Here is a 16742-nt window from a genome sequence, read left to right as displayed (position 1 = left end):
ATCTCTGAACAATTCAACACAAATAATTTATTGTTGGGAAAATCCTCTCCAGCATATTGCTTAAATTGGAATCTGGAGAGGTGCACAAGTATTTCACACAAACATATCTAAAGGGCTGAGTCACTTTTGATAAGTGGACAGAACCAGGAAATGTGCTTTTTTAACTATTATGGGCAACAAATACATTGATCAAATATGCTGGCTGATATTTTCAGGATCAGATCAGGGCAGCCTGTGGAGAACTAGGTAGAGGTGGGCCTTTAGAATTACCTATAACTACAAGGTAAATATTGAGACATAAATTAATAGATTAGGTGGGGGTTAAGAGATGGACATTCCCTGCACACAAGTAAAAAGAAAGAATTTTAAAAATCAGGAAAGAAAGATTTTTAGTACTGATATCTGATGCTAACATCTCTACCAAACAATACTTTAATTTTAAGCAGAAGAAAACAATCCACTCAGCAGATTTTGCAGATATCATGAAAAGGCAGCCCCCCACTATTTATCCATTATTGTAATACTAATCATAGCCCCAATGTGGTAAAATAGTCATCCTACGTGAGTTGAGACACTCAGATGCAACTGAGATACAGTTAATCCTAATCCATTATTTACAACTGTTTTTCCCACCCTCCAATGCAAAACTGAGGTTAGGTCTGGATTCCAAACCCTTTAAATGTATGTCCTAATCCAGGGTAGATGACTTGGTGTCCTCTAAATGTTTTGGATTATAACTCCCATAACTCTCTATTACTGACCATGTTGGTTGGGGCGGATGGAAGTTTAGATCCAAAACTTGGAGGCCTCAATACTGCCTACTCATTTAATTGCTCAAGCTCCTGTTGCTAACCAGAAACTGTGAGCAGTATGGTGCCATTGTATACATATGTACTGTTTAATTTAATCTAGTTCATCTTAGATTTGAGCAGAAATGAATGGGATTGCAGCCAGATATTTGAATGCAAGATATTTCCGTCCCTGATGGAGATGTTTTGAATGCAATATATTTCCCAACCCCATCTCTCTGCAAGAACCACAGCAAAATAAGTCTTAACGTTAATACAATCTGTATTTGGCAAGGGTACTTTTCCATAATGACCAGTTTTCTGTCCTGTCCCTCCCATATAGTTTTACTTGACATCCAGCTTGTAGAAAAGTTATGAGAAGGTCAAAAGCTTGGCCATTTTTTGTAACTTTTAAAGTTAATCCTGAGAAAGGGAATATTCTACCAACTAGCCAGCAAGTCAGCTCTCAGCAAAAGTGAGATTTCTATCACTGATACTAGAAGCTAGGCAATCATCACTCACCGTAGTAAAATCTTCAGGCCTGCAAATTTCCCCACGATATCTGCAGGTCAGCATCATGTCCTCAAGCTGATGGCTGCTGCGGTCATAAAAGTTAAGCAGATTGAGGGGCTCCTCAGGCACTTCAAGGTTAGGTGTAGCCAGTGGAAAGCCTGCTTCCAGATAGGTACCCACATCATAGCCCAAAAGCGGTGAAATATAAGACAAGTAATTGTAGGTGAGCTGAGACACTCGGATACGATTGATATTGCAGAAAGTGACAGCAGGGAAAGTCATCTGTAGACTCTCCTGCTCATCCAGCTGTGTGATATGATGATACTCCAGGTAGTAGAAAATCCGCCCAGCTACCTGGGATAAGAAAATGGACAGTGAGATCAGAAACACACCTGCCCACAGGATCTGGCGCACCCCAAATCCATTCCCTATGAAGATATGGTTGGCCCCATGCAAGGTGCAGCTGTTGGCAAAGGCAACCAGATTTGGGGCTGTTCCTTCATCTTTCTCCTCTAGTTCTTCTTCCTCTTTATAGTCCTTCTCTGAGTCTTCTGGATTGTGCTGGTCATAGAGAGATTTATCATGATTACTTTCAGGAGGACTCTTGATAGTGTGTTTCTCTTTGCTTGAGGAGAAGGAGATGGTGCAGAATATCTGGATGGGCATTCTGTCCTTTGCAGGGCTTCTTCAAGTAGCCCCCTCCCTGGCTGGCTGTTCGCAGGGTTCCACCAGGATTTCTTAGTGCTGGAGGTCAGAGGTGAATTATTAGGGAAATGGAAAGGGACAGAAAATAGCTGAAGTGAGTCTGCCAGAAGGAGGGGGAGAAAAGGGCTGGGACTGGAAAGGGGGAACGGGGAGAGAAGGAGCAGGAGAAAGGAATAAAAAAGGAGAAATGAGGCTGGAACTGAGGTGTCCAACCAAGGAAATAAGATGGATCCAGAAGAGAGAGAATTTGGTAGATGGGCAGCTGGAAAAAGTGACAGGAGGAACTGATGCCCATCTGCTCCAAGGTAGCTCTTAGGACTCTCAAACTCTTCCCAAACCCCTCCTTGGAAGCAAAGATCTCCCAAAGCTTCAGTTCTCTGACCTGCTCCAAAGTTGGGAGGATGTGGCTGTGCTGGGCTGAGTAGCTGTTCCCAGTCAATGCTAGAAGACAGGCATAGGTATTAGTGCACAGCAGCACAGAAGTCTGACCCAGGCGCCTCAGATAGGGCCTGCTTAATAATTCATCGGCTTCCTTGGTTTCTGTGTTGGGCTGGGAGGGGAGATGCTGAGGGAAGGACAAGCATCTCTCCTTCTCATCACCTCCTCCTCCCCCACAATCCAGTGCCTGCTGAAGCCAGCCCCCTGCTGAACTATTTCCTGAACCCAGCATGTTGCTGCAAATTCCAGCCACTTGCAGCTGCTCGAGTGTAGCTGGACTGAAAGGATACAGGAACCTCTAAATAAAACTGCTCTTCAGGTTTAAACCATGTATTATCACCAGGATCTTCAAAGTCTGTGTTTTGATCCTTGAAATTCTAAATGGCTGTTTTCTGGACAAAGATGTAGTGAAGCTCAGAAGTGGTTGAATCTCTTCAGACAGCAATTCACAAATACAAAGTAGGCTTGAACGGTGATCTTAGGAATTTTATTATGTTCATAATTCAAAGCAAAAGTGGTGATGCCAGAATTCCCCAGCAGGACACGTTCCAGAACTATCAGCACAGCACAGCAACTCTCACAACTGGCCTTGCTGACTGGGCATTCTGGGAACTGTAGTCTCCTCACATTTGGAGGGCTCCATGCTGGGGACCAATCCTAAAGGAAATCAACCCTGATTGCTCATTGGAAGGATTGATAATGAAGCTCAAGCTCAGATACTTTGGTCACCTAATGTGAAGAGAGGACTCTTTGGAAAAGACCCTGATGCTGGGAAAGATTGAAGGCAAAAGGAGAAGAGGACGGCAGAGGATGAGATGGTTAGACAGCATCAATGAAGCAATGAGCATGAAACTGAGCAAACTCAGGGAGGCAGTGAAGGACAGGAAGGCCTGGCGCAATATGGTTCATGGGGTCACGAAGAGTCGGACACGACTTAACGACTGAACAACAACAACAACAACATGCTGGGGACACCTGCATTATATGTTCATTTATATACTCCATGATGAAACATCCAAAGTCTGTGCTTGTGAATGCACTAATGTTGGCTGCTGCAACTCTACTACTTTGTGAAGAAAGGATAAGCAGTTTATTTACCATGGCATGTGGACTGAATTCAAGTTTATTCCCACTCAGTGGCATCTTCAGAGATGCGTGCCAAAATCTGCAAGATCTCAGCTGAAGCCCTGCCCCTTGTGCTGAGCCCGCCATTTTGCAATTCTTGACTCCACCATGGACACCCGTGCTCCCACTCATCATATCGGGGACACACAATAAACCTAGAATAAGCCAGGAAACTACAAACCAACCAGACATATATGCTATCTGCATATCAGGCTAAACCGAAGTTCTACTATACCAGCAACAAGCCTTGAATGGTGGTTTGCTGCCCTGAAACAAACAGGGATTCCTTCGCTGAGCTTGCTTACATACCACACTACGTTAAAGCCAACAAATCCCATTATACGCCAGGCTCTGCACTGAGAGTAGGCCAACAAAGGTTTTGGGCGAGAGTGACCATCCTTCTTGCTTTGTGTGGCAGTCCTGTTTGCTGCAGACGTAGAAGTGAGTGCCCCAACAAGTCTGGGACATAGAGGAGATTCAGTGACTCCCCATGTCCATTCACCGAACAGGAGAGCAGGGAACAGGACTGCATTCACTGGCTGCCTCTTCCAGCACCTTTAGCCTGAAAGAGCCCTTAAATAGGTATAGATGTACACAGGAAGATACTCCATGATGAGAACTAAAACTCCACTAAGAACCTGGATACATACACATGCTTTTGACTTGTGTGAAAAAACCACAGATATACATAGGAAAGGTCAAAACACATGACTTTTATGAGCGTGGCTGGGGCGGAGCTAGGAGCTACAATCTTTCTTTCCTGTTCAATGGGCTTATGTTGTGTTGGGTGACCATTTCTGACATATTCTGCCAGGACCTACCCTAATGTCCTCTGGCTACTGATGGGTGCTCTGCTCTCGCCAGCACTGGCTAACAAAAATAACGAATTCTTTGAATTTTGGATGAATTAGTAGCTTCTGTTGTCGGTGGGTCTCTTGTAAGACCACCGGTTATTTCCTAGCTGAGACTCTGTGTTTTGAACTTCGGTAGCCAGTGGCTAGTTATGGACTTAACAATGACCAGAAAACAATCTTCCAGCGGCTAAGAATATAGGAGCTGTTTTTAAGGGGGAAAAGAAAGTTGCTGACATCATTCATTGGCTTAGTAACAAGAAGAAACTGCTCAATGGAATATCAAAGGCTTGAGTTCAGCTAATGAAAAGACTAAAAACCAGAATGACTCATCCCGCTCTTGGTCTTGTAGTAATAATCTGATCTGTGGAAATCAGCAAGAGAAGCTTTTCATAACACAGCAATAAGCATGAAAGTGGATTACTGCCTGCACACAGGAGCAGCGACTTGAGAAAAATGTGGCAAACTTAACAACCAGAGACTGGGGGAGCTGTTCCTAGAAACAGAAGGATATATTTGGAAGAGCTAAAGTGATGAATTGTTGGCTGCACCTTCTGAAAACAGTAGGACAGTGCACCAAATACAGCTGCTTATTTTTTAAAAATGTTTTTAATGTTCAATGATCTTTTGGACTGAAAAATAGGGAGCATTCCCTAGAGGCAATGGAGCTCCTGTAGAATAAGGAGAAATATTTGAAAATATAGAACAACCCTTTAAAGACAGGGTACCTGGGGTGAGGGTTCTCTCACAGAAAACTGCTGTTGCAGATTTGGGATTTGGGACAACCAGGCAGAACGAAGCTATAGGTAGCAGACAGCCTTGCTAATGAAGGGGTTCCTCTCCTGTGTTTGCAATTTTCTCTTCCTCTCTACTTTGTGGTTTCTTTGCCCTGCACTTGGGAGACCATTAGCAGCAGCCACAGAGTAATTTCCAGCAGCTTGGTCACTGCTGATCCACCTAAAAGGAGAGATGAGAACATGCAAGCTGGACCGCCCTTTGGGGCCAGAGAGGAGTGGCTGGGAAATTGACTTTCTCTTTTGGCCAGTGCTAGCTCAGCATAATCTGAATGTCTCCTGTTGGCTTAACTGTTTGTGAACTGCCCCCTGGCCCTTTCCACTAGAGACTCTTGTTTGCCACCTGCTGGTTATCGGGTATAAAGATACCCTTAAGTCAAGCTTTAATCCTGGTGATTACATTCACACAGTTTTCTTAGCAGTTATAAAGGCAATTTACCACTGGGTTCTTCTTGGATTTTTTTTTAATTTTTAATTTTTTTACTTTCTAGTCTTACCAACAACTTGGAAATTCCTAAGTGGTCTCCCATCCAAGTACTAATACCAGCTGATCCTGCTTAGCTTCCCTAATCAGCTAAATTAGTAGGCACAGGAAAAAGAAACCAGGATTCTACAATTGATGCTTCCTGGTGCTGCTAGATCACACTGGTTGGTGGAGAGTTTTGAGTAAGATTCTTCCCTTTACTTAGAGAAGTTAAGGATTATACTAGAAGCCTTGGGCATGCAAAAATGCTCGATTACCTGCACCTTTGCAAACACACAGTGCTTCTTTTCATTCAGGGTTCAATTATACCATACAGGCCTTTCACAGACGCGTCCAGCTCAAATCTTGAGACCTCCTGTTTGAAGAAGTCTTAATACTCTGAGAAGATCCTAGCCTGTTGCAGCAGCAAAGACAGTCCTAGGTGAACCAATGGTCTAACCCAGTAATAAAGTAGCTACAAATATTTTCCACAAAGTACTTGGCTCAGCAGAGCAGAGATTAAGGAGTGTTGCTTAATGGGGTGATCTTAAGCACTGCAAACACAGCACTGCTCTCATCTTCAGGAATGCCAGTGAAAGATTCATAGCTGGATAGAACAGCAGTGCAGTTGGGGGGAAAAAAACTCTTGTTGAAGGGGTGGGCTGAAAATATTTTTATTGGACTTTGTATCTGATATTTCTTGATGATCCAGCACCACTGCTTATAGCTACTGGTTTATATGTGTTTAATATGTTTTAATCTTTGCTGTGCATTTTTTCTGATGTATGTGATTTTAAATATATCTTTTTAAAAATGCCTTGCTGGATTGTACCCTAGTTATCTGAAATGTATGCAAAGGAAACTTGAATATTTTTCTAACAAGAGATACTTATACTGTATGTTGGATGAAGGAATGAACCTATGGATCCATTGTTATGGCTCTAGAAGGTTATGCTGGGCTTTGGGAAGAGAGGAGGAGAGAAACCGAAGGAAAGGCAAGGAGGCAGTCTGCTGGTGATCAGCGCTCCAGCTAGAGTGGCCAGTTGAACAGAAGACGAAGGAGCCTGGCCTGTTCTTCTGTCTTTAACTGCAGCTCAATATGCAGAAATCAGTGAATGAATAGAGAAGCGAATGTGATTAACAGTTATTACCTTCAAAACAAGTTGCTGTGAATGGTTTCAAAGACGAGGGCCTGCAATTCCAACCACTGCCCAAAGAATTTGAGCTATCTGCTCGGTGTTGAAACAGTATTGGTAAGGTCACTTCTGCAGAATCCAGGCATTAACAAAGGAAAAACCCAGCCAGCTCTGCACTCTGCCTGCAAAACCTCCCCCCTAAGCCAAACAGCTGAGGATGAGTTTAGGATGATCCCGTGTTCTCTTTAAAAGCATGGTTCCTTGAAAGGTCAACCAGACCTCAGCTCCTCTTAAAGCTCTGAGTGCCATTCCTTTGTGGGCAGGGAGGATAAAACTCCAATAAATAACTTAGAAGATGTTCTGCTGCTGAAACAAAGGACCATACATTTTGTGCACAGAAGTTTGCCAGATCAGTGACAGAATCTTGTTCAGCTCTGGCAATAAGGCATCCTATTTTAGCATTTGTTGTTGTTGTTTAGTCGTTAAGTCGTGTCCGACTCTTCGTGACCCCATGAACCATATTGCGCCAGGCCTTCCTGTCCTTCACTGCCTCCCTGAGTTTGCTCAGTTTCATGGCCATTGCTTCAGTGATGCTATCTAACCATCTCATCCTCTGCCGTCCTCTTCTCCTTTCGCCTTCAATCTTTCCCAGCATCAGGGTCTTCTCCAAAGAGATCTCTCTTCGCATTAGGTGACCAAAGTATCTGAGCTTGAGCTTCATTATCGATCCTTCCAATGAGCAATCAGGGTTGATTTCCTTTAAGATTGACTGGTTTGACCTCCTAGCAGTCCAGGGGACTCTCAAGAGTCTTCTCCAGCACCACAGTTCAAAGGCATCAATTCTTCGGCGCTCAGCCTTCTTTATGGTCCAGCTCTCACAGCCATACATTACTACTGGAAAAACCATAGCTTTGACTATGCGGATCTTTGTTGGCAAGGTGACGTCTCTGCTTTTTAATATGCTATCTAGGCTTGCCATGGCTTTCCTCCCAAGGAGCAAGCGTCTTTTAATTTCATGGCTGCAGTCTCCGTCTGCGGTGATCTTGGAGCCCAAATAAATGAAGTCTGTTACTGCTTCCATTTCTACCCCTTCTATTTGCCAGGAATTGATGGGTCCAGATGCCATGATCTTAGTTTTTTTAATGTTGAGTTTCAAGCCAGCTTTTGCACTCTCCTCTTTCACCCTCATCAAGAGGCTCTTTAGTTCTTCTTCACTTTCTGCCATTAGGGTGGTATCGTCTGCATATCTGAGGTTGTTGATGATTCTCCCTGCAATCTTAATTCCGGCTTGTGATTCTTCCAGCCTGGCATTTCTCATGATGTACTCTGCATATAGGTTAAATAAGCAGGGTGACAGTATACAGCCTTGTCGTACACCTTTCCCTATTTTGAACCAATCAGTTGTTCCGTGACCGGTTCTAACTGTTGCTTCTTGGCCCGCATACAGATTTCTCAGGAGACAGGTAAGGTGGTCTGGTACTCCCATCTCTTTAAGAATCTGCCACAGTTTGTTGTGATCCACACAATCAAAGGCTTTTGCATAGTCAATGAAGCAGAAGTAGATATTTTTCTGGAACTCTCGTGCTTTCTCCATGATCCAGCGAATGTTGGCGATTTGATCTCTAGTTCCTCTGCCTCTTCGAAACCCAGCTTGTACATCCGGTAGTTCTCGGTTCATGTATTGCTGAAGCCTAGCTTGTAGGATTTTGAGCATAACCTTGCTAGCATGTGAAATGAGTGCAATTGTGCGATAGTTTGAGTATTCTTTGGCATTGCCCTTCTTTGGAATTGGAACGTAAACTGACCTTTTCCAATCCCGTGGCCACTGTTGCGTTTTCCAAACTTGCTGGCATATTGAGTGCAGCACTTTAACACCATCGTCTTTTAGTATTTTAAATAACTCAGCTGGAATACTGTCATCTCCACTAGCTTTGTTGTTAGCAATGCTTCCTAAGGCCCACTTGACTTCACTCTCTAGGATGTCTGGCTCAAGGTCAGTGATCACACCAGCGTGGACATCAGGGACATTAAGATATTTCTTGTATAGTTCTTCTGTGTATTCTTGCCACCTCTTCTTAATCTCTTCTGCTTCTGTTAGGTCCCTGCCTTTTTTGTCCTTTATCATGCCCATCTTTGCACTAAACGTTCCTTTCATATCTCCAATTTTCTTGAAGAGATCTCTAGTCTTCCCCATTCTATTGTTTTCCTCGATTTCTTTGCATTGTTCATTTAAGAAGGCCTTCTTATCTCTCCTTGCTATTCTCTGGAAATCTGCATTCAGTTGCTTATATCTTTCCCTTTCACCCTTGCTTTTCGCATTCCTTCTTTCCACAGCTATTTGTAAAGCCTCATCAGACAGCCATTTTGCTTTCTTGCATTTCTTTTTCTTTGGGATGGTTTTAGTTGCTGCCTCCTGTACAATGTTACGGACCTCCGTCCATAGTTCTTCAGGCACTCTGTCTACCAAATCTAATCCTCTAAATCTATTCATCACCTTCACTGTGTACTCACAAGGAATATGATCTAAGTCATACCTGAGTGGTCTAGTGGTTTTCCCTACATTCTTCAATTTAAGCCTAAATTTTGCAGTAAGAAGCTCATGATCTGAGCCACAGTCAGCTCCTGGTCTTGTTTTTGCTGTCTGTATAGAGCTTCTCCATCTTTGGCTGCAAAGTATATAATCAATCTGGTTTCGGTATTGACCATCTGGTGATGTCCATGTGTAGAGTCGTCTCTTGTGTTGTTGGAAAAGAGTGTTTGCTATGACTAGCTTGTTCTCTTGACAGAACTCTATTAGCCTTTGCCCTGCTTCATTTTGTACTCCAAGGCCAAACTTGCCTGTTATTCCGATTACTCCTTGACTTCCTACTTTAGCATTCCAATCCCCTATGATGAAAAGGATATCTTTTTGGTGCTAGTTCTAGAAGATGTTGTAGGTCTTCATAGAAGCGGTCAACCTCAACTTCTTCAGCATCAGTGGTTGGGGCATAGACTTGGATGACTGTGATATTGAATGGTTTGCCTTGGATACGCACTGAGATCATTCTGTCGTTTTTGAGGTTGTACCCCATTACTGCCTTTCCGACTCTCTTATTGACTATGAGTGCAACTCCATTTCTTCTAAGGGTTTCTTGCCCACAGTAGTAGATATAATGGTCACCCGAATTAAATTCACCCATTCCCGTCCATTTCAGTTCACTGATTCCCAAGATGTCAATGTTCAGTCTTGTCATCTCATGTTTGACCACATCCAGCTTGCCTTGGTTCATAGATCTTACATTCCAGGTACCTATACAATATTGTTCTTTACAGCATCGGACCTTCTTTTCGCTTCCAGATACATCCACAGCTGAACATCCTTTTGGCTTTGGCCCAGCCGCTTCACTCTTTCTGGAGCTACTTGGAATTGCCCTCCACTCTTCCCCAGTAGCATATTGGACACCTTCCGACCTGAGGAGCTCATCTTCCGGCGTCACATCTTTTAGCCTTTTAACATTGTCCATGGGGTTTTCTTGGCAAGGATACTGGAGTGGGTTGCCATTTCCTTCTCCAGTGGACCACATTTTGTCAGAACTCTCTGTCATGACCTGTCCATCTTGGGTGGCCCAGCACGGTATAGCTCATGGCTTCACTGAGTTACGCAAGCCCCTTCGCCACGACAAGGCAGTGATCCATGAAGGGGTATTTTAGCATAGCTGAAGGCAATAGGCCGACCTGGGGGAAAGGAGCAGGACTTGGAACACCCAGGGAATCGCCCAGCACCTTGTTTCCTCTTCCTATTTCTCCGCTTCCATTGGCTGGGTTTGGGTTTTGCTTTCTCAAACAGCAGAGCTGGTTACACTTCTCTTGCAAAACACAATTTCTGCCACCAGGATTATAGATGTTTTTATTCATGGGATCCTCTAGGACTTGGCTGAACAACTTACAGCTACAACTCCCAGCATCTTCAAAGTGTCTTTTCTTGACTCATGAATTAGAGCAAATCTATGCAGCCTCCTTGCCCTGGCAGGAGGATGAGCCACCAGCTGGTTCCAGAGGACATGTCTCGCATGCCACCTCCTGTAACTCATCATCCACATGCAGCTCAAGGATAGCTTGAGTGCTCTGCTCTGGAAATCATGTTTCCTTCCTTATCCTGCCTCCAGATGTACAGGTGCATTGAGGCACATAGGTCTAAAATAACATGCTGCAATTGGTTCGGCTAGTTTCCTGCGGGACCACCCCTTCCATCTGGTCTCTCACTTGTTCTCTCATTCCTCTCAATATTATCTTTTGTGATACTGTGAGGGAGACTGGAATCCCAGTTTCCAGAGTGCCCCCCCCTTTTTCTCCTTTTTCCTCCTTCCACAGCCCCCCTCTTTTTTTCCCCTTTTTCCTCCTTTTTCCATTCCCCAGATGCTGGCTGGGGAATTCTGGGAGTTGAAATTCACCCATCTTAAAGTTGCCAAGGTTGAGAAACCCTGACCTGGAGAGGATGAAGTCCTGAAATTGACCAGCCTCTCTGGCTTAATTGGAAAACTGAAAACACTTATCTCATGCATGTTTTTAGTCTGCCGTGCATGAGCACTGCTTCTCCACTTCCACTGGCTCTTCCTTTCCTCTCCTTCGACTCTTCAGCAGTTACCCCGAGATTGCACAAATCTGAAGGATCCTGAGATGGCAGCCAATAGTTACAAGCACCTTTAATTCTTTGCTGCCATCTAGTGGTCAAACAGTCAATTGCTTGATTCATAGTTCTGAGGAGCAAAAAAGATGTTTAAGGGAAGGGAAGGGAAAAATGCAGTTCATTCCATTATTGTGCCTGCTCATTAGAGGAGGCTTTTCATGTGGTGGATGATGTTGGATGGGCCTGAAATTTTAGCTAAGGGAATGTAAGTTAAAGCTGTCTGGATAGCAGGGCAACCCAAATCTGTTCTAGAAGTACAGCATGGGTTAGCATGAGCAAAAAGGTTCAGGGCAGTGTGATTTCCTGCTGGCTCCAGGATGGGAACATAACAGTGCAGCTGTGTGGATGAAGCCTCAGTCCCAGAGGCTAACAAGCAGCTTACAAACATTTTGGTTTGCATGCTACGACTTATAGCTTTAGCATGCTGTATGATCCCAGCCAGTTGTGGCTTAACCTACAAGCCATGGTTAGGCAAACCACAGTTTAGTGCGAGGTGTTAATTGCACTAAAGTCATAACCTGAGTTCTGACTTTATATTAGACAACATTTTGTCTGTACCTCACCATCTCCATTGCTTTCCCCACAACAGCTGTACATGATGATGTTTGTCCTGAATGCATTGATTCACTGAATTTATTTATTCATTGGCAAGAGGGATATAGGGCTGCCTTTTTCAATGTGCCACTCCGGCAATGCCCAACCATCTTCAGCAGCTTCCTAGAAGTGCCAAAAGGAGAGGCAGAGATGGGGAAACTGTGACCCTCCAACTATTGTTGAACTACAGCTCCCAGCACATCTGGGAATATAGTTTAGCAACGTGGAGGGCCACAGGTTTCCCACTTCTCGGGAGTCTTTCTTCTGACCCTGCTTTGGCAATCAGAACATCTACTGTTATATGTACCATGTAGTATCAGGTGTGCTCGTACCATCTCCTTCCTCCTCCCCAACCCAGGGTAAGGAAGTACTAATGGGCAAGCTCCCTGTTCCCTTCTCCTTGATCCAGAATAAGAACCACCCCTTCGGCCGTCCTAGAGACGCTGCTATTCTTAGAGCAAGAAGCCGTCTGCCCGCAGCTCTGCTCCTTCCTGAAAGGCCTTTGTTCTGATCTCCGCTGCTGCCACTTGCAATGCACCAGGCCCTGCTGACGCATTAAGGGGAGCACCTCCGGGGCACCTTAATGGTGCTTTTCATAGCAAGGATTGCATTAAGACAAATGCGCTTCAGGAGGCGGAGGAAGCGCTGTCTGGAACCTTTAAGTAATTGAAGTTGGGGAAAGTCTTCAGAGGCTAGGGAGGGCACTGCTGTAATGAGAACACTCCATCACAGGCAGGCCAGCAGCCTGACACAGAGTTCGGCTCCTGGCAGCTGCAGAGAATTACTGCTTCTGCTCGCTTCCAGCAGCTGGGTGAGGAGGCAGGCTTATGAGAGAGGCGAGGAAGAGAGCACTGATTCGGATTCAGCATCCCTCTCTGTCAGCTCTCCCAGGTAAACCAGACAGGAAACACGACTAGATGGGCTAATTTTACTTTATTGTAAGGCCTGAGTAGTTAGGGCGGGTCCTTCCTAAGTTTCTTTCTCTGGCCGTTACTCTGTTGTGGACTCCCTTTTCTTTTATCTGATTGTTCCCTAGGCGGTATCTCTTCCCCCCGTCTTCCAAGGCCACCCTCACATTCCATCCCACTCTCCCCTGGCTTACCACTGCTCTGAGATTACTTTCCCAGTTACTATCTGTGTGTGCGCGTGTGTGTCTCTGCGTACGTGCACCCTCTTGAGGATTCAAGTTAAGCCTGTTATTGAGCCTGTCAATCCTTAGCTCATCCTCCTCAGGGCTAAGAAGAACTGTTCCTTTTGATGCAATTCCAGAAGACAGCTTTTTGATACCTCTGTGGCACCCTAATCTGGAGCCTGCTAGGATCTAGTGGCTGGAGGGAGAACCAGAATCTGATGATAAAACACTTGATTTAGCTTTGCTATATACCAACTTCATATGCCTGCAGGTCCCTTGACATCAAGCCGTCACACGTGATGTGCCCTACACTCTGCCCTGAGCCTTCTCTTGTCCAGATCTAGCCCACACAGAACAAGGATTCTTTTTGGATCCTTTCCTGATACCTCTAGTTCCACCCATCAGAACCTTTGACAGGATCATTCTATCCTTAAATCCTTATTTATGATGCTCTTTTGGAGTAAATAGCTGACCAGGAATCCACCTGCACTCCTACCCTGCCCGGACTTCTATTTCTTGGATCTTCCTGAGCTTTATCATCCCTCTTGCTGAGACTGTAGCTCTAACTGTTCGGAGGGAGCCTGACACTGCAGCTGTCCCTTCTACAAGAGCTAGGCTTAAGGGACACTGCAGAGCTGGGCTTAGTCTTGCCAGAGGTATTTGGCCAGTAGCATCTGCTTGTTTTAACGAGCAAAGGCAGGACCACGGAGGCGGTCAGCTTTCTTTGGGACACCTCTCCCAACTAATTGGTGCTCCCTTCAGCAGACCAAGGGCCAAGAAAAGCAAACCAAACTTCTTAGCTCGTTGCTCCTCCTGCTGCTGCTCTTAAGCCGTCTTCTAAATGGGACTGCTAACTCCCTGTGGCAGAGAACTCATTTTCTTGCTTAGATTACTCTGTAGAAGTTCATGCTCAGTGACGACATTCAGTACTATTTATACAATCTTTACGCTGACAAATATTTTAATAAGTTGCGGGTGAGTGCAGACGCACATGCACAGTAGAGGGATCTGGCTGGGGTTAGGATTCAGCTGGGGAAGACTCCTGAAAACATCAACAAATCCTGCATGCTCCTCAAGCAGTGATAGGTGAGCTCGTTCCCCACCCACTTCAGCTGGTGTTGGACTGACTTGCAAAAGAGTTGAGCCTTTTCCCTTATAATTTAAACTGTGTGTGTGTTACTGTGTGTTGGGGGGGAGTTGTTTGTCTCATTTCTGAGCTAATTAGAATCTAAACTTTCTCATGTATGAAGCCCAAAGCCCTCATCTCTCTAGCTTCTTTACTCCCCAATCCCTCTTCTTTCCCCTTCTTTCAATCTTGCTGGTCACTCTGATTGCCGGCTTCAGCAGCAAGCACTCCAGCAGAAGTGATATTCTGGCTACGTGGACAAAGGGACAGGGAGGTCTCTCCTTCCCGTCTCTGGTGTTCAATGTCAGGCATGTCTCCAGCACCCCCACTTAAAAGACTCCAGTGGCCTCTGGGAAGTGCAGTAGCAATATCTCTGTGGCCAGAGAACTGCTTTTGCTGCAATGGCTCAGGGAATGGGATTTAAAGGGAAGGGAAAAGAGAACAGGAGATTGAGTGGATAAGATAGAGAAAGGAAGGGGCTCTTCCTGGACCTGGATTCTGATCTGAGCTGAAGCTGCCTTGGGGATTCCAAATGTTCACCTCTTGCTTATATCCAAACATCACACGAGCATGTTCTGTCAACATATTTAGCTCTTTAAGTCCCTGCCCTTGAAAACGAAAAAATACTAAAAAGATCAGTTAATATATTATTTTGCCTGTGTGAGGCAGGAAGACGTCTATCTAGGCCTTTGCAACCTGCTCTACTTTCTTTTAATTTCTGGGCCAGCACAAGATGGTAGTTTTGATTAGCAATCATTCTTTATGCACTGGATGCTACATATCAGGGATCACCCATCTCAAGAGAGCTATTTTAAGTAAGGGGTAGAGAAGACTGTGATCAACAGCTTGGATCATTACTTCTTTCCTGAATATTGGATGCATTTGCATTGACCTTTTCAGAAGAGTAGTACTTGATTCATGTGATAGTTTCAGCGGTAAATCCACTTCAGTTTTGTTTGCACAATTATTTATTAAGCACGTTCTGTTCCTCTCCACCACTGCACTGAGATGTTCTGCACTGAGTGAGAAACTTATCTCAGGAAAAACATCTCACTTATATTGGGAAAGAGATGGAGAAACTGAACACAATAATTTAAGCTCTAAACTACCATTCTCTAAGTCAAGCAGTGTAAATGGTATACCAGTGCTGAACTTGTAAATACAACCTAGCACCTAATGCCCACCGGGAGAGTATAAATGCAGCCTGTGAGGTACTCGACGCAAATATAAAAACTCCAAGTCATCCAGTCCAGAAGGTCAGGAATAAAATATGATCTAACACCCGGTGAGTTTTGTGTGACCATGAAGACAAAGACTGTTGGGGAGGACGGAGCACTAGCAAGAACCAAAGTGAAAGGTGAATATTCCATGAAAATTATGTATTTTGGAGCCCAACATGTTTTGGATTTAATCCTTCTTTAGGGGTTTAATTTGTTCAGATAGGTTTTTCCCCCAACTGGAGCAGTTTTTAAAAATAAGAATTCCTGAAGAAGGTTGTTGTCCAAAACGTGTTGAGCTTCATAGTAAAATATCTATTTCATAGAATAGTTAGGGTTCTCTCCTCTTCTTTTGTGCATGAAGACAAGAAAGCCTGGGATGACACCTAGCTTTAGAGTTATGGTGCTAATTGAAAAGCCAACAGTAGGCAAATGTAAGAATGTCACACTATTTCTACATGACCCTTTATATACATGATTTTAGCCCATTTAATTGAGTTAGTGTGCAGGGACTAAGGACTCCCGCTCATAACTTCAATTTCCAATTTTTCCTCAGCTCATCTTCGGCCAGACAGACAATGTTAATTCCAATGTACTTCACTGCACAGGGTGGAACTAAATGAATAATAAAGGGTTTGGGTTCTTGCGTAAAGCTTCAGAGTAAATTTCATGTTCTTTTGGTTTCAATGGCAGACATTAAGAATGCAGTTTGCTGGTTGCCGAGTGCCCTTCCATCAGCTTTTCCTCTAAGATGGTTATTTTTATCCTCATTCAGGTAAAGCAGAGCCATTATTTTGGGGAAAAGAGGGGAAAGTTAAAAATAAATGCAGAGGAATGAGCCAACATTTTGAAGTCAGCTGTAGAAGGAGCCAAAATATGCAATGAAATGCCTGATTCAGCAACTCTGCAGGTATGCTCAGAGTTGCAAGCTGGTCCAAATGCCAGTCAAGAGCCTAAAAGTAGGAAAAGATGGGGGAATCCCTTTTAATCTTTCTAGCTGCTGTGGCTCTGATTTCATTAACAAATGCAAAAAAAAGGAATTCAAGAGACAAGTTTGCCCTGGCTTGGGTGATGGAGAGATGGAAAATTTGTTATTTATCTGTTATGCAAGTATGTATGTATGTATCAAATCTATAAGCCACCCAAGTTATACTAACTCTGATAGTCAGGTAGGTAGGTTGGTAGATAGAACAG

The 16742-nt window shown here is 44.2% G+C and overlaps 1 protein-coding gene and 1 long non-coding RNA gene across 3 annotated transcripts in view; one reads left to right on the top strand and one right to left on the bottom strand.

Annotated features, from left to right (window-relative positions):
• Positions 1-16742, bottom strand: part of ASIC1 (acid sensing ion channel subunit 1) — a 176493-nt gene that overhangs the window by 58521 nt on the left and 101230 nt on the right. The window contains exon 1 of one of the 2 annotated variants that reach the window (XM_007432606.3): positions 1311-6073. The exons of the other annotated variant lie outside the window; for it this stretch is intronic. Coding sequence (XP_007432668.1) covers positions 1311-1967 — 657 coding nt within the window. The 5' untranslated portion in view covers positions 1968-6073. Of the gene's footprint in view, positions 1-1310; positions 6074-16742 lie in introns of those variants that run through there. 2 annotated transcript variants of the gene reach the window in all.
• The window catches only part of LOC148216304 (uncharacterized), an 83512-nt gene that overhangs the window by 1649 nt on the left and 65121 nt on the right, over positions 1-16742 (top strand). The gene's annotated exons all lie outside the window — the stretch shown is intronic.

Source organism: Python bivittatus, unplaced genomic scaffold (genome assembly GCF_059951505.1).
Source record: "Python bivittatus isolate LINGU-HERP-01145 unplaced genomic scaffold, Pbiv_v1 ctg000220_np1212, whole genome shotgun sequence".
Classification (NCBI taxonomy): Eukaryota; Metazoa; Chordata; class Lepidosauria; order Squamata; family Pythonidae; genus Python; species Python bivittatus.
The sequence above is the reverse complement of the archived record's forward strand: the minus strand, read 5'-3'. Positions and strand labels throughout refer to the sequence as shown.